Here is a 21986-nt window from a genome sequence, read left to right as displayed (position 1 = left end):
AAAGAGAAAAAACAACCCAAAATCAAATGCAACTTAACGACTTTTTTGCTTTTGCGGCTAAGATGTAGGTGTGTCGTAGGTGTGTATTTTCCAATAATTTTTTTTTTAAAATAAGTTTTTTCCTTTTTTTTTTGAGGATGATATTATACATTTGTTTGCTTTACTCTTCAAGCTTCACTCTAAGTATTCTATTTTGTCCGTTTTTTTTGTGTTTTGGTTTGTTTTCACCACAAAAATCAACCCAGACCCAATTGTTTCTTTTATTCTGAAATGAATTTGTTTTGGGGGCATGTGTTTGCGTGTTCGATAATGATTGAATTTGTGTGTGTTTGTTTTTACGCGCGAATAGATAAATAGTTTCCGATACAAATAACTACGAGACCGTTTTTGGTTTTTGTCCCTCCGTTTTTTGTTCTTTTTCGCCTATTTTTTGCAGCTTTTCTATTGTGTGTGTGTGTGTGTGTGTGTGTGTGTTTGCTTTATATTTTAAACTTTTATGCTCATACACACCACACACACATGCACACGCGTTTCTTCTCTTTAAATGGTGCAATTATATTATGTAGTTTTTTTTTATTCGGAAGGAAAAGCTTCTCTCTCCTTCTCTTTTTCTCTCTATTTGGGCCACTTGTACGTGTGAGTGTTTGTGCTTCTTTTTATGACTGCCATTTGTGACAATTCGCCACAACCGCGTCACAAAAAGTCACCCTTTTACCTTGTGTATGCGCGTGTGTGTGTGTGTGTGTGTGTGTGTGTGTGTGTGTGTGTGTGTGTGTGTGTGTGTGTGTGTGTGTGTGTGTGTGTGTTTATTTTTTATAAAAAGAGCATCGATCTATCTGGTCATCCGGTCAGGCGCAAGATTTTTTCTCTTCTAGTTACTTTGTTCGGCTCCATTTCATAGATGTGATTTTGCTCCTTAAGATTTGTTTCCGTTATGAGTGTGTGTATACACAGCCATACACACATGGTTGTGTGGAGTGTGGTTGTTTAGAAATAAAAATCAGTATCAGTTTATATGTACTGTGATTATTAACCTAAATGGCAGCTCCTGAACGTTTTGCTGCACCGTTCGACCATCGTAACGCCGGTGCCGACTGCTTCCCTTTTCACTGGCCTCCTAATCATCTACTTGCCTACTACTGCCCACTGCGTAACACACTTAATTCCATACCCGCAGGAACGAGTCCCAGGAGCCGGTCGCCACCGCCATACCGTTCTCTGTAACGCCTAAACACGACACCCGATTGTCGTGTCCCGCCAATATGCCCGCCCGTTCCGCCTTAAGCGTGTCCCAAACGTTACAGTTGAAGTCATCGTATCCTGCCAACAGTAGCCGACCCGACTTCGAGAACGCCACCGACGTAATACCGCAAATGATGTTATCGTGCGAGTACATCGCCAACTCCTGATCCGCCCGGATGTCAAACAGCCGACAGGTGGCATCATCCGAACCCGTCGCAAAGGCGTGTCCGTTCGGGAAGAAGGTGACCGCATTGATATCGCTCTCGTGCCCCGGGAACGTCTGCTTGCATTGGCCCTCCCGGATGTCCCACAACTTGGCCGACGCGTCACACGCACCGGACACAAACACCCGGCACTGGGGCGACAGGGACAGTGCCATCACGTCCCCGGTGTGCCCTAGGAACGATGTGCACTGCTGGCCCGTCTCGATGTCCCACAGTCCGCAGGACATGTCGCCTGAGCTCGTCACGATCTGATTATCGTCCAGGAACCGGCAGCACGACAGATAGCCCGTGTGCCCTGGCAGCTCGCGCGATACCCGCACATTGCCCTCGCGCGTCTTCAGATTGTAGATCGAGCAGATGTTGTCCAGTCCGCCGCACGCGACAAAGTTACCCGAGGGGGCGTACGCGCACGTCATCACCCAGGACGAGCGGAGCGGGATCGCGTGCACCTTGTTGGTGGTGTGCGAGTCCCACACGATCAGCTTGCCGTCCTGCGACGCCGACACCAGGTTGCGCGAGTCGCTGCCCCAGTGCATGGCGTAGATTTTCGCCAGATGGCCACGCAGCGTGCGTCTCGTGCGCATCTGTATCCGACCGATCGGTTCGAGATTGTTGGTCGCCTGGACGAGCGACGTGTCGCAGGCCGCCTTCCGCGCATCCCGGATCGCATTCTTCAGCGTTTCCGCCTCCTGTCGTAGCGCTTCCAGTTCGTTCATTCTTGTGCTGTGTGTTGTTTGTTTTAAGTTGTGCTTACTGTCCCAGTAACTAGCAGCTGCGTAGTTTGCTTTCTGTGCGTTTGTTTTGCGTTAGATTTTTTTCGCGTTCCGTAAATCTAGCACCGTTTCTACACTGTTGTGCTCCGTCGTCGTCCTATTCCACGTTTGTGCATTTGCTTTTGGTTTGCGATATTGTTTCGGACTCCTATCCAGGGATGTGCTTTACTACTTTATAAGCCGAAGTTTCACACTATCCACTGACAGGTGCGTCTTTCTTATAATAGGCTACCGAGCACTATCGTTAATGAACACTGTTTTTTCTCTCTCTTTCTTTTTTGGAGTTCGTTCTTTGAGCCTTGATGGACTTCCAAATTTTGTGCCGTACCGTACTATTCAACAGGAATGCTGTATATCTAGACAATCCAGACGTAATATTCGTGCCTGTCGAAAGTCGTCACCGTCGTAGTTTTCGAGCTTAATATCCTTTCTCTATGTCAGGAACTCGTCCAAATTCTTGGCCCCTTCCTGGTGATGATTATGACCTGATGACGTTGATGATTATGATGATGAAGACGATGAAATTACGGGATCTGCTAGTGGTTGCTGCAGTTCGATTTGTTCGTTCCGCCGTTTACTGCAGCAAGTAAAACAGATAAAAGTATTGAAAAGAACTGGTAAGAATATGGTACCAATGTTTCGAAACAAAAAAAAAAGGTAAAAAGCTTTGACCAAAAGAACTGAAAGGAATCGCAACAGTTCCTCCTCTTCGCTCGACAGCAGTCACTTATTGATTTCATTGTGCCAATTTTTTTTTTCACACCACCTTGTGCCACGGTCTGCTGGGAAGTAGCGTATCCATCTCACACACCCGGATCGATTGACGGCAACTGATCATAATTGTCCAGCCTTTCCAGATATTTATAAAGTTCAACTTTTACTTAAAGTCCAAGGGGTAGTAAGAAGAAGCCACAAGCACAAAAAAGGACACACACCCTTAGTGGGTGTTTGGTGAGGCTTTTACTATCGTTTTTTTTTTGTCCTGCTGGTTTTCCTCATTCACTCCCGCGCACGCAAAAGCGGCTCTTCACCACCAATAAAGCCCACCACCACTGCCAACTTCAAAAATTCACTGACCGCTCACTTCTCACCAGACCAAAGCAATGGTTGTGTGCTCACACCTCGTCTCAGTCACTGTGTCCCTCACACACCCGTGCCTCACTAGACACGAGACCGTATTGAATGACCGTTTCGACAAATGTTCGGCGGAACACTCGCAACACTAAAAACTAAAGTCTTGCTTCTCCAGCTACACAACTTCACGCACTTATCTACTAACTATCCTGTGCGGAACTATGCCCACTTTGGAAGTGGTAAATGGCAGTGAGTGTACATCAGCAGCTCACCAACACATTACGTGAGACACACAGGTGTGCGCATACACTTGTCGAACGCGTTTTTTTTTTGTTGTATCACAAAAACGAAGGGTGTGTGTGTGAGTAATAGAGATGGTTCGATGAGAGAGTGTGAGTCGTACCTCATACACGGCTATGAGAAAGATATGCGTGCAAAAACGCAAACCGAGAGGCGCGGTCACCGTCGCCGACTAGTGTGTAGGGAGGATTGTGATAAGTGTGTGTATGTGTGCGGGACAACGGCAAAGCCCTACACGCGAAAGGCAAAAGGATGGATGACGAAATGGTTCATCCTAAACGGGGAACTCGAGAGGGAAGCACTCGAACCGACACTGCAGGATTACTACCTTTTGGACGTCTGTCAAAGTCACTCAGTTGGACAATGTGAAAATCGCAAACACGAACAGTGGACTATCTCCATCCTAGCAGGCTAGCAGCTAGGAGGCTTTTGGCTTTCCACTGTATAAATTTATTTGCAACTATGAAGACACACACACACACCTTCATGTCTCGCTTTCACAGCACACAGTATTCGTTTAGCGGTAGTAGTAGTGTAATGTGGCCCCCTTGCACGTACGCACCACCATTTCCAGCACAGGAAGGCTTGTTCTTCACATCCGTTTTACGCTTTGCCTCTTTTACTGACACTTGTTCTGGTTCCTGTGTTTGTTGCTATTAATACTATTTTAGTATCGTAACGCTGTTACGGATCGCAATGGTAAATTAAATTCTCGTTTTTCTTCCGTTTATCAGTTACACATAGACACACATACGGCGCATACTTATTCACACAAGTGCACTGGTAGCATTTTCCTCACTACTCAGGGATGAGACAGTGTGAAAGAGAGTCACATCACAGTTAGTCACTTTAGGGATGAGATAAAAAAACTGTTCCGATATGAGACGGTGAAAATTGAGGAAAATGAAATCTTTTGGGTGTGAAAAACGACACATCGGAGAGAGAGAAAGAGAGAAAGAGTGATGGAGGACGGTTTCAACTGCTGGAATGAGTAGGAAAAGGTGCGTCTAGAGATTTTTTCCCATAACTGAAGGGTTAAGAGAAGACGCCGCGACGAGGGCGTGTATTGACGGTGCGTGGAGTGGCTAGTGGAGGATTTTTTTTTGCTTTACCTCCCCATTTCATAAGGATAAATTGGAACCGAGTATAATTCGAGTTCAAGCGATGATCGATGTGTGGTTCCGTTGCAAATGTCTCCCTAGCAACACCAATTCAGCTCAGGAAAGCAAATCACATTTTTTTCACAAGTTTTCCACATATAACTCGCAAACTGGAAAGGGGGGGGGGGGGGGGCGGGGCGGCGAAAAAAACTTTCCATCATTTTCCGAACACTCGCACACTCGTTCGAAATAATGAAAATGATGTGCAAAATTCAGAAACTCGGTTTGACTGCTGTTACCATATTTGTCTGGGAAGGGATGGTGCTGTTGAACGTACTTGACCGTGCCCTATTGCCGAACTGTCGAACGTCGTCGCCACAAGGAATTTTCGAAAGGGGGGTCACTTTGCTCTACCACGGCTGCAACCAAATCATGTTCGCGATGACGATGGTCACACTTTCAGGAGACATCCACACTATTGTTGGGGTCGTATTTTTGTGTGATTTTCTTGCCTCGCCTCGGTTTTGCTCGACTTTTCTGCGTTTTTGCACGACACACGTTCACTTTTACTAACGGACACCGTGACCAACGCGAACACGACCGGACGACATGGAGAAGTTTCCTAATTTCCTCGATGATGACACTTTGCACTTACACACACACACATACACCGACTTACTACGAAGAGCACATATCATGAGCTCTCACCATTGCTCACCATTGCTCGCATATGAAGGATCCACTCCCAACACACGCACACACACACACTGGTCTGTTTTGTGTCACGCTTTAACACACGCTGGCACCGGTGGCTGCAAATCGAGAGCCAGTAGTAGCCGTACGCACAATTTTCCATGGCTAGCAGGCAATAGGAGTTTTCCGTTACTCACGCGCACCCACTCACTAAGGTGAGAGAAAATTTTCGATGCTTACTCTCTTTCACACGCATGCAGGCACATATGTGTGTGCGTGTGAGTTTCAAACTGTTCTTCGGACGGATGGAAACACGCATGCGCGCTGAGCGATGGTTCCATTTTCACCGCTCATTAACACCCGGTGGAAATGCAATGAGATGGAAAAGTTAACTCACTGAAAGGGATGAAAGGCAGTGTTGCCAGCATATGGTCGGAAAGAAATGATTGGAATATGTTTGAATTTTCTGTTAAATCGGAGAAATTTATCATTACATTCAATTGTAGATCCAAAAACAAAACAGAGTGTAAAGAAAAATATAAAATGCGTTGGAAAAGACTCACACTTATTTAGTTCTATTCTTTGATGTATTTTTTTCTTTCGGTAAATGAACGTGTGAAATGTGCTATGGAGACGCCTGGTGGACAAGAAAAAATACGGTATGGAGACGCCTGGTATCTCTTTATGTACAAAAAATACTTTGATTTACATTTATGTAATAACTTCCAACTGTACTCAAAAATTGGTACAAATTTTAAAAGTTCATCTTCAATTTTGTTTATTTTTTTGTAAACTCTATATTTTTTTTATCTTAGCATAACGGTCAGATCGTTACTAAAGAAATAATAATAACTCGTCTTCTCTATTTTAACAAACAAATTAACGCCAATAAAAGCGGAATTCGGTACACTTTTACACATGGTAGAAAGAGAGAAAAGATCACTGCTTCAGCAAACGGAACTTTTTTATGTGCAAGTACCGTAGCTTTTTCACTGGTAATAGCGCTATTCAAAATGACAGTTGGAATGATGATGAAGATTTCCATGCCTTCTTTAGTTTATCGATCGTGTCATCAGAGGTAGAAAAATATAGATACATTACCTGTTCCACTCTTAACACCACTTACCTTGCAACCATTCTTCAATTTTTCAAAAACGACCAATCTAATATTTTCTTAATCATGTATTTTTCCTGTTATTCATAATAAGTTAATTGTTAATTTCTATACCATCATTTTTCGTTACCACTTTTTTTATTTTTATTTTCCTTCACTTTCACTTAAAGACTATATTTTGTTTACCTCGTTTCTCTCGCTTTCTCTCTTTCTTCATTCATTCAGCGCACTTTTACTGTGTCGTTTATTCTTCTCTTCTTTTGTTTGGTTTGGTTTATTTTCGCAGCTACTCTTTTCGCGTCTTCCGATTTCGTGGGCGGGGCACATTTTGTCTCCCGACCGACCGTTGTTGTATGTTCTATTTCACCCTTAACCCCCGCGTGAGGGGCGTTTTGTTTGTTTTATTCTCTTCCTACTCCCGTTTCTTGCTTACCTCCCGGTCGCGGTGTAATATTTTCGATATCTCAAAATGTGTAAAAATGGTGATTTTCTTCTCCCTATAGCTTTCTTATCCCTTAATTTCTGCTTTGTATTTCTTCTGCCGCTTTTTTTTCGCACGTAGTACTCTACTACTATTACTACTTTTTCTCTTTTCTCTTCTCGGTTTGCTAGTGTTGTTGTTTTGTAACCTTTCTTTACTATGTTTTACCTTATTTTTCATAGTTTTTTTTTTGTTTTGGTTTTCATATATGTAGTTCATATATGTAGTGTTGTAGTGGTTTGTTTTTTTCTTATTCGCTCTCCTTCTTCCTCTTTTTTTCTGCTTCTAGCAAAAGTTGAAGTTGGATCGTAGCTTTCTCGTTCGACTTTAGGTATTTTTTGTTTGTTCGCATACGAGTTTCCGGTTTTATTCTTTATATTGTTCCTCCAACTATTGTTTGTTTGTTTTTTTTTTCAAGCAAGCTTTCTTTATTTTCGGAGTTTGTGCATTGGATGTCTTGTGCTCGTTACATATTGGTCTATGCGATGGTGTCACTGAAACGTGTATAGGTTGATCCTGGTTCTTTTGTTCCAGAGTTTGATTCTGTCTCTCTAATTCATATCGAACCAGCGAGGCGAACGTGTTGCGAAAGTTGATAGGAATACGATAATATTTGTGAGTTTATCAAAACTTAGTTTTAAATTTAAAAAAATCATATATCGAATAACAGACAAGAAATGTTCAAAATTTAATTCAAACTTCAAAGAAAAAGAAAACAAAAAGGTTGAATTAATCAAAACGACACTAAAAAAAAATCTTTATAGTTATTTAAATGAAACTAGTAACACAAATACTTCAAACTTAACCCAATTCGTGCAGTTACATCCGTTTTCCGGGGGGGATTTCCCTCCCGCTAACTATTACGTTAATAGACACACCTGCGCAAAAGTGTCCACCCAACACTTGTTTTTTTTAAATTTATTTTTCTTCTTCTATTTGAGTTCATCGAGAGCATCATCGCATCGCATTGGTTCTTCGTTAGCTCCCTTAGTTCGCTGTTCTAGCTGTTGCTTGCCCCGCTTGTCCACGTTCGGAGATGATTGTTGTAACATAAATTGTACAAATATAGCGTCACAGCGATTTTACACACGCTAGTTTCAAAAGCCCCTAAGAATTACATTAGAATTAAATTTAGTTTGCCTGCCGTCGTCTGCCCGTCTGGGCGGTGTATTTTTTCTTCTTTCTTTCATTCCCCCCCCCCCCCCCCCACGTTTACTTGCACCTGCTTGCATTGCATGGCTGTGTCCTAACACTAAACCGAGCTACTGCTTGATTTTTCTCCTTTGTTTTCTTCACCTTTCTTTCATGTTCCCTACTATCCATTTTGTTGTAGTATTTTCTCTCTCTCTCTCTCTATTTTGCGCTCTTTCTTCTTTGTCTAATAGTGTTCTGTTTTGTTTGATTTTATCCTAACGCACTTTATGTATTTATTTGTTTCCGCTTCCGCTTCCATACTTTACAGCTTTATGTACCAAACCATTTGGCGGAAAAAATGAACTCTTCCATTTGCTTTTTTTGTTGTTGTAAAGATGTTGTTCGTTTTTCTTCTTCTCTATTGTTTGATCCTTCAACTGTCTCTTTATCTGGTGAAAGTGTTTACATTTACTTTACACTTTTCGTTCCTTTTTTAAAAGCATTAATGTGATGTTTCCTCTTTTTCGCAGCATGTGTATGTTTGTAACAACGTACCAAAGTTTGGCTTGTACGTCTCTTATTCTTTCGATATAGTTCCAACGCATCAGCTGGGAGTGTGGGGGGCGGGGGGGGGGGGAGGAGTAGGTTATGAGGGAAGGCGAGACAGATTATATCTCATCTCAGGACGAAAAACAGACATAAAAAAACTGAACCATTTTCTGTCCTTTCTAGTCCTTCAAAACCTACAAAACCCACCCTTGTCCAAGCGGTAGCTGACCGTTCTACTACCACGCAGACAAGGTATAGAAGCATTATGTGGAGGGCAGTGCGTGTACTTGTATGTGTGTTCTCCTTTTTTTTTTTGCCCACAATTCCGGTTGCCTTATTTCCGGACCACGGTAGTTTGATTAGCGTTTTCTTCTGGCTGCTCTTCTTCTTCAGCTCGATGGAATTTCCGTTTTTCCCTTTTGCAACTTTTCCTCAGCACTCCTCCGGATGTCGCCTGGTGCCCTGGTGCCTGGTCAACCCCGTTGGGCTAGTCCAACGGTGTCGCGGAGACGCGAAGTGTTCGGTGCATACTAACAACCAATCTCTCCGGTAGCTACTCGACGCGGGCCACCGTGTCGAATCAGTTGCCGCAAAGACTGGCATAAGCCCCGTAGATGCTTTTCCGGTACGCTTTGCGCTGTTCCGCGAACAGATGAGCTGCTAGCTACTTGTTGTTGGGACACGCAGTTACACCACGCGAAGCCTAAATTCAGCCGGAGCGTTTGCTGACAAGCAGCAGCAAAAAGGACCCTTCCATACGAGCTGTGTTGGCGTTTATTAACCCCTATTACAATGGCCACTATCTGCTTGTGCTGGTTGACTAATGGTAACGTACTAACACATACACACATACACGCACCTCTGCTACTGCTAAGATTGTTCGTGGTTTCCACTGGCTGGCTGGCTGGCTGCCGTCCACTCATCATCGTTGGACTGGTTGGAATCGAACGCGACGGAACATAAGCTCAACAAACAGACCTTCCTTATAGACCCGGGGACGTGTGTGTTCCACCGATCTTCATACCGTTTCTTTTTTGTGCGTTACAAGGTTGTTCTTTTGCTGGTTTATCTCTTTTTGTTGCTTTAGCTTAATCTCATGCTGCTTGTTTTTGCTTATATGCTTATTGTGCCTTTTGATGTCAGGTTCTCGCACACCTATTTGTTCGAGTGATCCTCTCTCACATACACACATCGAGTTTAACTCTACTGTTGGCTGCTTCTGCTGCTGCTGTTGCTGATGTAGTTTTACATTTATTTTCGCATGATATTCTTCTCTCTTCTTCTGCTTTTATTTTGCATTACATTACATTGAGACTATGTGAAATTAGGCAGTGTATGGCGTTTGTTTGTTTTGTTCTTGACTTTTTGTTTTGTCTCTTACTTTTTCTTCTTTAGTTTTGTTGTTTGGTTGGTTTAGAAAGTTACTTGCAAAAGAGCTGGAGAGAGTAAGTTTTGGGATGTTCACAAGAATGCGTTCGTGAGCACGGAGATTTATTGTATTTTCTTTCTTTGGAATTGTATTTTGCGCTTTTCTGTTGTGCACCGTTGTGTGCTGGTTTGTCCCATTTGGGACGAATTACTTTCCACTACTACGCCTTGGCTTTACAGCAAGGAACACTGCTCCTACTTCTGTGTGCCTCGGAAGTAGAGCTAGTGTTCTTGGCTAGTTCCTGACCGATTTTATAGGTACGATTAACATCGCGAGGGATAGGTGTGGGAGGAGGGGGGGGGGGGGGAGGGGGCTAGGTTGGTACACAGAAAATCCGGTAAACCATACGTATTCCAATTCTCACATACGAAACACAATCGTAGCAGCCCGACATTTTCCGCCATTTTTTTTCTTCGCCCTTAGTAAAGAGAGAAAGAGAGAGGTATTTTCGTTGCTCCTCCGGACACATTTGCTGTATGTTAGGAGAGGGGGGGGGGGGGGGGAGGGAGGAATGTGGGGAGGGATTTATGATTTCTGTTGCAACAGAACTAGAAGCACATCAAGACGAATCGATTTAATGCTTTGCACAACTAACAACTTTTGTCTCACAAAACAACATGCCTTGCGTCCAGTGAAGATAAAACAACGCACTGTTGGGCCATATAGCAGTTGAGCCCCTGAACTATGTATGGCCACTTCCATTCCACCGGTTTTCCCTGGCAGCAATCGGGCGAGATAAATGAAGTGAGCCGCTCGATTTAGTTCACTGGATTGCAAACCCGGCTTACGCTTCCTTCGAGTTCGAGCCCCCTAAAACTCGGTCTCGTGCCATTTTACCCGGAACCTTCATCGATTGAAAATGAGCCCCTTAGTTTATAATCAAGCGATAAAAAAGGTGGTGGGTCGGTGTTCACTGGAGGCAAGGTTGTTGCCGGAATGGGGGAACGGTACGGTACAGACACGCCGGGGACTGCCATCCGCGCCTATACAGATGACAGTTGGTGCATGCATGTTCCGTCCTGTGTCCGCTTCCAAAAAAAAAAGGGATTAAACAATGTTTTTCCTTAAGTTATTACAACATTACGGAAGGCGAGAGGTACGAATTTTCATTTTTTGTGCGTTTTTCTGTGCGCTTGTTTTGTAGTGCGTGTTTTTAAAGCACTACCACTTTCGCCCTATTTTATATGTTTTTGTTTTGTTTTAGTTTTCGTATGAAAGCTCATATCATACCTTATTACAGTTCACAGCCGAAAGGAAAATAAAACAAAAAAGTTCGCATTTGAAAGCAAATAACTAAATACTGCTTTTTTTAAAAAAACGGTTGGCCGATTGTTTTCAAATAATAAATGGATCAATTTTGTGCTGCTGTTGACGTTTTTTTAATACCTAAAATGAATACTGAAACCACCCTACACCGCTTGTGTAACAAAGAATTACACAAATTAATGTAAAATTGAAATTACGATATTAAAGTACTCAAACGTTGTACTAAAAATGTATAGCAACTAACAGTAGTAAACAGTACATATCGTACAAAACCATTAATCTATAATTGTGGCATAATTGTGTACGGCTTCGAGATTGGTTTGAATGCTTTTTTATCTCCATTCGCCATTGTCAGCTTTCACTTGTTGTTTGGTTTTGTTTTCTCATCTTCGTTTTTACAATAACTATTTTTGGGTTGTTGTTGTGTTGAATTGTAAGCCAGCATTACACTTCGTAGTGTTTAAGTGTTAAGCAATATTGTTTTGCAGCAGTTTTCCTTTTTTCTAGCTGCAATTGGATTCTCTACCCCTCCACCCCCTGCCAGGGGTTTTTGTCTTATCAATTATGTATAGGAAACAACAAGAGAAACGAAAAATACAACAAAAAAACATCATATGGTTACACATAAATACAGTATTACAGCTATTATATGGCTGGTCCTCTGCTGGCTGTCTCCCGGTCTCTACACACCCTAATTAGTGTCCCCTACGATTTGTGCACGATGCTAGCTAAACTGACCCTGAATTCGCACAGCACAGCACACACAAACCAACAAAAAAAAAAAACTATACTCGAGCCCCGAATGTTTAGTTTTTTTTTTTTACTGTTGTTTTGTTTTGTCTTTCCGCCATTTTCTTCGGCTGGAAATCATTACGCAAATGGGGGTGGCGTAACGCTTTCCCGTACTTACTCGCGCCAGGAAGGCTAACTCATCTCATTTGAATCGAAGTATCCCATGGAAAAAGTGACTGGAGATTGGGACGAAAGAGAGAGGAGAGAGCGAGAGAAGAGAGAAAAAGACTAGGACTAGAAGGGAAAGATAGGATGGAAGGAATGGGACGCATGTAGACTTGAAAAATCGCCGAGAAAATGCATGATTTTCTCGAACGGGAAGCCTTATCGATCTTGGTGAGGTGCAGTTAGCTTTATAGCACAGCTGGACACGAATAGCTAGCATCTTGAACATCGGTTCTTCCATTTTTTTTTTTTTTTAGTTATTGTACCCAATCTGGAAGGGAGACAGTCGCACCCAAGTATTTATTTGTTATCCATTTTATGTGTATGATTGTAATACCTAGGTAGTGTAGTTTTTTTTGTAGTTGTATTTGTACGTGTAAGTGTGATTGTTTTTTTTTGTGTGTGTGAATGTAGAGTGTGTATAAAATGAGTCATAACGAGCGGCCGAACAGAATCATAAAAAATTCACATGGTAAAATACTTAAACCACAAACACGCTCTCTCTAGGTTGAGGTAGAACAACCACTGCCACCCAAAATTGAGAAAGGTGTTTGGCTTACCTGAAACGCATATAGAGAAACGGAACACGATTTGTAGTCATAAGTGAACAAACGTAAACTACATTGGTAAAGAAATGGCATACACTTAGTAGGCTAAGGTTTCCCTCGCTCGCCGTACTAAAGAGTGTCAAATTACCCCAATTGACGAAAAAACCACTAAGAACGGGCGCTGCAAGCTGTAAAACTGCGTGCAACAGTGCCAACAGTGCTTGCAAGCACACCAGACTGAAGAAAAACTTCCTTTCAACATAGGGTATCGTGTGTAAAAGAACAAATAGAAAAAGCAACACACATACACACACTCTCACAGAGTGAAACGAGAATACGTGCACGCAATGTTCACACCTTCGCTGGTACGCATGTGCGTGTGTCGAAGGGAAAATTGTGAGACAGCAGCAGCATTCGCATAGCGAATGGCTCCCGACACACCGGTGGAAGGCAACGGGGAAAGCAACTACCCTTAGGACACTGGGTGGCGAGGGGTGGATAAAAACGAACCGAAAAGCGTGACTCCGGAAAAAGTAATTGTACCGCGGGTGAGAGACCCAAATTTCCATGACCATGCTCCTCCACGGGGAATAAGAAAATAGTTTCTCCGGAGGAAAAAAACACACACACACATATCTTACGAGTCCTCCCCGCACTTCAAATATGATCTAACCATCCAATGGAACTATTGTGTGATACCTCTCGGCGAAGACAATTGCAATTGTTATCCCTTTTACATTTACTGTGCGATTGCATGCAAGCCTGTGCTGTGTTTAGTGAACAGTGTTAGGTGGAGTAAGTGTGCTGTACTTAGTGTTTGTGTGTGTAAAATGTTGCTTGTAGTATCAGTTTTTGGTCGTTTGATTGTTGCTGGGTGGGTGTGTACTTGTGTTTTTCTTTTGTGGATTGGTCGTGTTTTAGGTTGTTCTTTGTATAAAATTTCAAAAACGTAAAAAAAGTTCATAGAAACCGGTTGCATCCAGTCAGGAGCATTGCTAGCTTGCTCGTAGAAAAAATGTTTTTTGGAAAACAAGGAACATAGTTGGTCTATTTGCATTTGCTAACACAAATATCTGTATCTGAAGTACTGTACTACAGCTGGAATACTGGAGAGCTGTGTTTTGCTTAATTTTGAGACTATCCAATTGCTGAAACAATATCCTTTTTTGTTTTTTTTTACCGTTTTTGTTTTTTGATATACCAATTCTCATGCCGTATGCCAGCTATTTTAGAAAACGGGGGAACACTGTACATGTAGTATCGGGGGATGCTCCTTTAAGGGAGCCAAAGATTTAGAACAAAAATATACTATCGACCAACTGTTCACGCTTGAATTATGTAATGAAACGTAAAATCGGAACCAAAAATTATCCATTAGCTGTCACTTTGAATGACCACCATCCACAGTGTGTTGCCATTGGAAGCACTGAACCTACTGTCATATGCAACATGACACCTTTGCTGTACTAAGGTAGCACAGCCTACCTAGAGGCTGCAAGCTCTGCCCAATCGTACCATTGAATACCACCCGTACGGAAACTGAGCATTTTTTTGAATGCACTTCTCAGCAAATGGGCTACAGAATAATGAAACGAACAGAAAACAAAAATCGCTCAACTGCGCAAGAAACGTAACTGTGTGGTATTACTTCGGCTTGCACTTAATCATTTGCTAGGCGGAAAAAACAATAACGCATATCTCGTTAGCAACGCAGAGTTACTTTCCATTGGAGAGTATAGTATTTGTGTAACACCACGTTTCTCGGTGCTGCTGGTCCGGTGTATGTGACTGACTGTGCGGAAAAAATACACTGTTACTACTCCTCTCACACTTATCGCTACTACCCATGGTCTCGCCGACTCTACCTGGCCTTCGATGTCGAATGACTCTGGAGCTGCGTGTCTGATGGCCGCACGAATTTAGTTCCACACGCGCAGGAACGAGTCCCAGGAGCCGGTCGCCACCGCCATACCGTTCTCTGTAACGCCTAAACACGACACCCGATTGTCGTGTCCCGCCAATATGCCCGCCCGTTCCGCCTTCAGCGTGTCCCAAACGTTACAGTTGAAGTCATCGTATCCTGCCAACAGCAATCGACCCGACTTCGAGAACGCCACCGACGTAATACCGCAAATGATGTTATCGTGCGAGTACATCGCCAACTCCTGATCCGCCCGGATGTCAAACAGCCGACAGGTGGCATCATCCGAACCCGTCGCAAAGGCGTGTCCGTTCGGGAAGAAGGTGACGGCATTGATATCGCTCTCGTGCCCCGGGAACGTCTGCTTGCATTGGCCCTCCCGGATGTCCCACAACTTGGCCGACGCGTCACACGCACCGGACACAAACACCCGGCACTGGGGCGACAGGGACAGTGCCATCACGTCCCCGGTGTGCCCTAGGAACGAGGTGCACTGCTGGCCCGTCTCGATGTCCCACAGACCGCAGGACATGTCGCCTGAGCTCGTCACGATCTGATTATCGTCCAGGAACCGGCAGCACGACAGATAGCCCGTGTGCCCTGGCAGCTCGCGCGATACCCGCACATTGCCCTCGCGCGTCTTCAGATTGTAGATCGAGCAGATGTTGTCCAGTCCGCCGCACGCGACAAAGTTACCCGAGGGGGCGTACGCGCACGTCATCACCCAGGACGAGCGGAGCGGGATCGCGTGCACCTTGTTGGTGGTGTGCGAGTCCCACACGATCAGCTTGCCGTCCTGCGACGCCGACACCAGGTTGCGCGAGTCGCTGCCCCAGTGCATGGCGTAGATTTTCGCCAGATGGCCACGCAGCGTGCGTCTCGTGCGCATCTGTATCCGACCAATCGGTTCGAGATTGTTGGTCGCCTGGACGAGCGACGTGTCGCAGGCCGCCTTCCGCGCATCCCGGATCGCATTCTTCAGCGTTTCCGCCTCCTGTCGTAGCGCTTCCAGTTCGTTCATCGTTCAACGCTCGTTGGTCCTAAGCGGCTGTTGGGGTCTCCCTAGAGCGGGGGGTTGGGGCGGCGAGGCTGTTACTACTACTACTACTACCGCTTCTCTGCTTCTGGGCGTCTGGATATGGTTCGTTCTCTAGCCTGTGTCGCTACTAAGATGATCCTGGTTGTACTACGCGTTCGCAGCAAAACTATGGGGAGGGGTCGAAGGATTTGCAGCAAAACCGGTGCTTGGGAGCGTGCCGGAGTGCACAACCGGGATCCGGCGATTTCCACGCACCACACCACGCGGCAACAGCAACAGGACAGCACCTACACCACTCGCGTCCTCGTTACACGGTGCGTGGTTTCTTCTTAGTCGATCTAGGCTAATCGGCGAACAGCACCAACTCCAGGCTTTTCCGACTGGCTCTCGTCGTCGTCGCGACTCATGCAAAATTTTCCTCGTTTTCCGCACACTCGTACACACACACATACGCGCGCGCGCGCGCCGAAATCACACACACACGCGTACCCGCACGCACAGAGAGACGATCCCTTTCTCGCTCGCTCTCACGCTCGTTCGCTCGCACTCACACTCACGCCTCACGACACTGCGAGCTCACGCATGTCACAGCGGCATCGACGATGACGGTGTCGGAGCGAAATGATGATAGCAGGCACCGCAGACCGCTGCTAGGTTGCTGCATGTGAGCCAGGGACAGCAAGCCACTTAATTGCCCGTCGCCAGTCCCGCTTGCTTACACACGCCACACACCCTTCTCCACCCGCCTGCTGCGGCTGAGCTTCGTCGTCGTGGTGCGTGAACGAACGAGAACGCAAAGGGCAAAACCGTCCGTCGGATGAGAGCGTGAGCAGATGAAAATTCGCCCGCTCTCTCTCTCTCTCTCTCTCTCTCTCTCTCTCTCTCACACACTCACTCTCACTTTTAGCTTCACACCGAATTTTCACGCTCGCTTCCTCCCAACTAGGCACTAGCAATTTATCGATTATCTGCAGTTTTCTGCTGCCCGAAAATCGACCGAACTGCTCCTCTCACGACGTGCAAAAACTGCTGCTGCTTCTTCTTGGTCACGACCTCCCAACCTTTTAACACCACGGTTTTTTTTCCTCGCAGCGAAACTGTTCTTTTTCCTCATTCAACTAATATTTATCTAAACCGACTGTAATATGGAAGAGACAAAAAAAAATTTGCACACAACACTTAGTTAATATATTTCCGCAACAGCCAACTTTAACATCAACACTGTTCACACCATATTCCATATTCAGTGACCATCTTTGACAAAGCGCAAAATCTTTCCCTCCTCGCTTTAGATTACTAATTTCAGGGTGTTCCGAGCTTGCTATCAATTCCTACCTTTGCTTCCTATATTAGTGCTTTCATACCTGAGAAAATAATGGACATTTTTCGCTGTTCAAATTGCAGGGTTTTCCAACTCCTAACTCTGAACAAACCACACACAGACACACCGAAGGATGCTTTTACGCTTGCTCTCCCGAAAAATCGTTCGGTCAAATCAGGTTGACACGATGTGCGGCTGTCCCGAGCGGGAAAGCGAAAACCCCTGCATCCCTCTGGGCGTGCCAGTTAAATGAAGGAGAGCAGTAACGAAAAAAAAAAGAACGGAAAGAAAGAAATTCAGCCATGACACTTCTCGTCCAAAATTTTCCTTTTTTTCCACGGCACACTCGATGCTTGCTTTAAATAAATCCTGCAAATCCTATTCAACACTCCCTAGGTTAAGAAAAAAATCAACTTGCACTATAGCACACACACACACACACACCCTGCACACGGAACACCCAATCGCTGCAGGAAAGAAAATTTTCCACCAGCCGAGCTGTCCGAGACAGGGAGCCCGTTTTTACAAATCTGGTTCCACACGCCAGCGGTGGCCACCTTTCGGCCGGATAACACCTACCCTTACACTGCACTACGGTCCGGCCGATTTTTACACACTATTTCGGTTGCTGGATGCACATTATACGGTGGAAAATTGCAATTTTCTCGTCCGCGGTACCGTGGTTGCGACTTTTCCGTGACTCAGTAAAAAAACGAAACACTCCCCGAGCAACTACTAACTGGTTGGCTGGCCCTCCCTAAGTACCGAGAGATTTTTCCCAACTGCCTACCACTTTTCCATTTTCTCGCACTCTCACGAAAGAGAGCGAAAAAGGGAGCGAGTGTGTGTGTGTGAGAGAGAGAGGCAGAGGGCGAGAGCGTTCAACCCCAGTCCTGGAACGCGCGAATCAAATGCGAAACCAAGGGTGCCCAGGGTGATGACGACAGCTTTTCCGATGCGAGCTTTTGCGGGAGAGCAAAACTCCTCGCCGTTGCGTTGCGCGCTTGCTCCATTTTTCTGCGCTCACCATTTTCCTTCGCAGACGTTCGTTTGGCATACATGGCCCTTTTGTGAAGATGGAGTACCCGCGCGAGCGAACCTGCCGAGAGTTCCGTATCTCCGCACATCAGGGAAAAGCGTTCAAAAGGGCGGTCCTGGTTGTTGAGCAAGTTTTCCACTCTCGCAATTCTCGCACGCAAGCCACCTTTGGGGGTAATTATGTTGGGGTGTTGGTAGATTTGATAGCTTCAACATGGTTTTTTTCGGCGGGATATTTTGCTAGGAAATTGATTTGTGCTTAATTTAACAAAAAATGATCTGATGTAATAGAAGGATTGTATTAAAAACTGCCAAAGAAATTATTTTATGGCGAAAAATGCAATTGAATGTAAAGTTATGATTTTAAAATTTATATCGCAACATAAAACCGCCAACTGTCATTTCAAACCATCCTAACGTCAATCGTAGGAGTCGTTGCAGTGAACACCTGTTGAAGATTTAAATTACAAACAGAGGAACGAAACAACAAACAGTACACAATAAAAACAAATCAATTTGTTATGGTCATAGATATACACATATGAGACTTTATTCATGAATTTAGACAATTTGCACATAACAAGAAATCCGCCAATGATCTTACCTAACGTCGCAAAAACATCGTTACAAATTTCGTTTCTAACGATGCCCTGACACCATCTTGAATGTGTTGAATTTGGCTAGTGCAAGATGGGGTTTTGTTTATTTTTTTGGTTGGTACTTCTACTTAAAGCCTTCACTGTGTGTGTGTGTATGCGTGTTCTACTACATGGTTCCAGCATTGCGCTACATCATGCGCTTTCTATGTGCGACCATTTTCATCCTTCCACAACCTGGATTTGCATTACTATCATCTGCAGTTTTAGTATTGTAAAACTATCGCTCATCACTACTACCGTACCCATCCGTTTCTGGAATTGGCATTAAACAATGGAATTTTTTTCTGCTGAAAGATGAGCTGTGAACAGTGGTGCTTATATAGTGGGTTCCGATTTCTACATTTCCCTCACGGTGGGGCCCTATTTTTTTTTTAAAACCCCATCCTGGAGATCCTACATGTTTATTTTACTTTGTGTACTTGCGTTTATGCTTCTTTTAAACTATAACCAAACGGGGTTTCACCTGATACTATTACATCATAAATATATATATTTTTTAGTTGCCACATAACGACAGCACATCTTTTGCTTTTTCCTCTCCTATAGATAAACAAACTTATTTTCTTCTTCTTCTTTTTCTTTAGTGTGTAATAATTATAATAATAGTCTATGCCAATCGATGTTCCTAAGCCAGGCGCATTTTTTTGTGTGTGCACCTCCTTCTGATTTTGTTTCTTTGATTTCTGGGGGCCACCTCTTAGCCCGTTAGTTTGTTCTGGGAGCATGGGTGACACCGTTTTTGCTTATGGACATCTCCCGCGCACACACACATACATTAACTCGACACGAGCCCGAAGAAGGGCAAATGACAAATAAAACTTAAATACTAACCTAAAAACACAACGTACATGTACTTAGGATGCGGACCCAGACGCATCAGTGCGCACCAAGCTAAGTGCACACGCTACGCTCTTCCCGACTACTTAACGTGTTAACGTGAGACATTCGCGCCCCGGCGTTTGAAAAAGCTTCAGCAAAAACAAAATTGAGAGTCAAACAAAAAGGCAAAAAACAAAAAAAAAAACAAACTACAACCAGCCAAGTTGGGATAATACAGATGGAAATTGCACACCATATACAACTAATTACGCAATTTAAAACACCTTTTCCGCGGCAAGGTTTTTTTGTTTTCTTTTGTTGTGTTCTATGTGTGCAAAGAAGAATTGCCTTTCCTGCGATCGATTAACTGTAAACTGCTTATTCAAACACTCGACGTGTTTGGAGGGGTTAGAATATTTAATGCCATTGATTCCTTGTTCATCTTTTTCCCCCCTGCACGGAAAGCGTGCATTTTGGTAAGCGCTTAACCGTTCTTTGCGACCCGATATACATTTCCTTTTCCCCGTTTTCCCACAGCATCGAAGCGCCGTGACGCCATCTATCGTGCACTAGCGTAAGCTATAATTGGCTAGCAGTAGTGCAATAGTGTATGTTTTTTCTGCTACAATTTTTGAGTTTGAGCGTGTACAGGAGGAACACTGCATAATAAACCCCGGGATTATTAACACCATTTAAGGAAAGTTTTATCGTACAAAGCAGGCGAAAGGGCAGAAAAAGAATATGATGTTTAAAAAATCGAATGAAAAGAAAAAGAAACGTTCAAAGGAACGGTTTTACCTAAGCAACGACAATGACTTGTGTGTGCCGCTTAGTTCCATACGCGCAGGAACGAGTCCCAGGAGCCGGTCGCCACCGCCATACCGTTCTCTGTAACGCCTAAACACGACACCCGATTGTCGTGTCCCGCCAATATGCCCGCCCGTTCCGCCTTCATCGTGTCCCAAACGTTACAGTTGAAGTCATCGTATCCTGCCAACAGCAATCGACCCGACTTCGAGAACGCCACCGACGTAATACCGCAAATGATGTTATCGTGCGAGTACATCGCCAACTCCTGATCCGCCCGGATGTCAAACAGCCGACAGGTGGCATCATCCGAACCCGTCGCGAATGCGAACCCATTCGGGAAGAATGCTACCGCATTGATGTCGCTCTCGTGACCCGGGAATGTCTGCTTGCACTGGCCCTCACGGATGTCCCACAGCTTCGCCTTCGCATCGCACGCACCGGACACGAACGTTTTCCCCTGCGGTGCCAAAGACAGTGCCATCACGTCCCCGGTGTGTCCCTGGAAGGATGTCGTCTGCTGGCCTGTCTCGATATCCCACAGCGCGCACGACATATCGCCCGAGCTCGTCACGATTTGATTGTCGTCCAGGAACCGGCAGCACGACAGATACCCCGTATGGCCACCCAGCTCCCGCGCAATGCGCACATTGCCCTCGCGCGTCTTCAGATTGTAGATCGAGCAGATGTTGTCCAGACCGCCGCACGCCACATAATTGCCGGATGGTGCGTACGCACACGTCATCACCCAGGATGAGCGAAGTGGGATCGCGTGCACCTTGTTGGTGGTGTGCGAATCCCACACGATCAGCTTACCGTCCTGGGAGGCCGACACTAGATACCGGGAATCATTGCCCCAGTGCATAGCGTAGATTTTTGCTAAATGACCACGCAGCGTGCGTCTCGTGCGAAGCTGAATCCTGCCCACCGCTTCCAGCTGTGCGGTGGCCTGTAAGATCGATGTATCGCACACCGCTTTACGTGCGTCTCGGATCGCATTCTTCAGCGTTTCCGCCTCCTGGCGCAGTGCTTCGATTTCATTCATGTTTCGATGATATTCTCTTGCCGTCACTGTGTGCGCGCATGGGAGGTTGGCAAGCCGAACGGAGGATAGTGGAGGAAGAAGGGCATGAAAATAGGAAAAATGGAAAATACACATCGTATAAGATCGTCAGTCACCAATTGTATTCAGATGATCGTATCGTATGCTAAGAACATCATCAAGAACATCGCTCCAAGCCAGAATTGTGGCTCACACACACACACACAACATACCTTGAACAATCTACCAGGCTTGCTCGTTCCCGTGCGAATATTTCTCTTTCTCTTTCTTTCTCTCTCAGTGCTCGCTCTCTTTTTTTTCTTTCTCACTCACTCAGGCTGACTATGATGCTCTCCAGGCCAACACCGATTCTGCTGGGGCTGCCGACGACGATGATGATCAACTTGGGACACCGCACGCACTCACTTAGCCCCCCCTTCAAACACATACACACAG

At 44.9% G+C, this 21986-nt stretch overlaps 2 protein-coding genes across 2 annotated transcripts in view; both read right to left on the bottom strand.

The window, feature by feature from the left end:
• Positions 1 to 1159: 1159 nt before the first annotated feature.
• Positions 1160 to 21986, bottom strand: part of LOC126562554 (guanine nucleotide-binding protein subunit beta-1) — a 99544-nt gene continuing 78717 nt past the window's right edge. Inside the window, exon 2 of the mRNA XM_050219099.1 lies at positions 1160 to 2215. Coding sequence (XP_050075056.1) covers positions 1160 to 2182 — 1023 coding nt within the window. The 5' untranslated portion in view covers positions 2183 to 2215. The remainder of the gene's footprint in view (positions 2216 to 21986) is intronic.
• Positions 14755 to 21533, bottom strand: LOC126560919 (guanine nucleotide-binding protein subunit beta-1-like). The gene is made up of 2 exons (XM_050216870.1): positions 20517 to 21533; positions 14755 to 15829 (listed from the first exon to the last, which is right to left on the bottom strand). Exons 1-2 carry the CDS (start codon positions 21531 to 21533, stop codon positions 14804 to 14806), a joined length of 2043 nt encoding a protein of 680 aa, XP_050072827.1. The 3' UTR covers positions 14755 to 14803.

Source organism: Anopheles maculipalpis, chromosome 3RL (genome assembly GCF_943734695.1).
Source record: "Anopheles maculipalpis chromosome 3RL, idAnoMacuDA_375_x, whole genome shotgun sequence".
Classification (NCBI taxonomy): domain Eukaryota; kingdom Metazoa; phylum Arthropoda; class Insecta; order Diptera; family Culicidae; genus Anopheles; species Anopheles maculipalpis.
The sequence above is the reverse complement of the archived record's forward strand: the minus strand, read 5'-3'. Positions and strand labels throughout refer to the sequence as shown.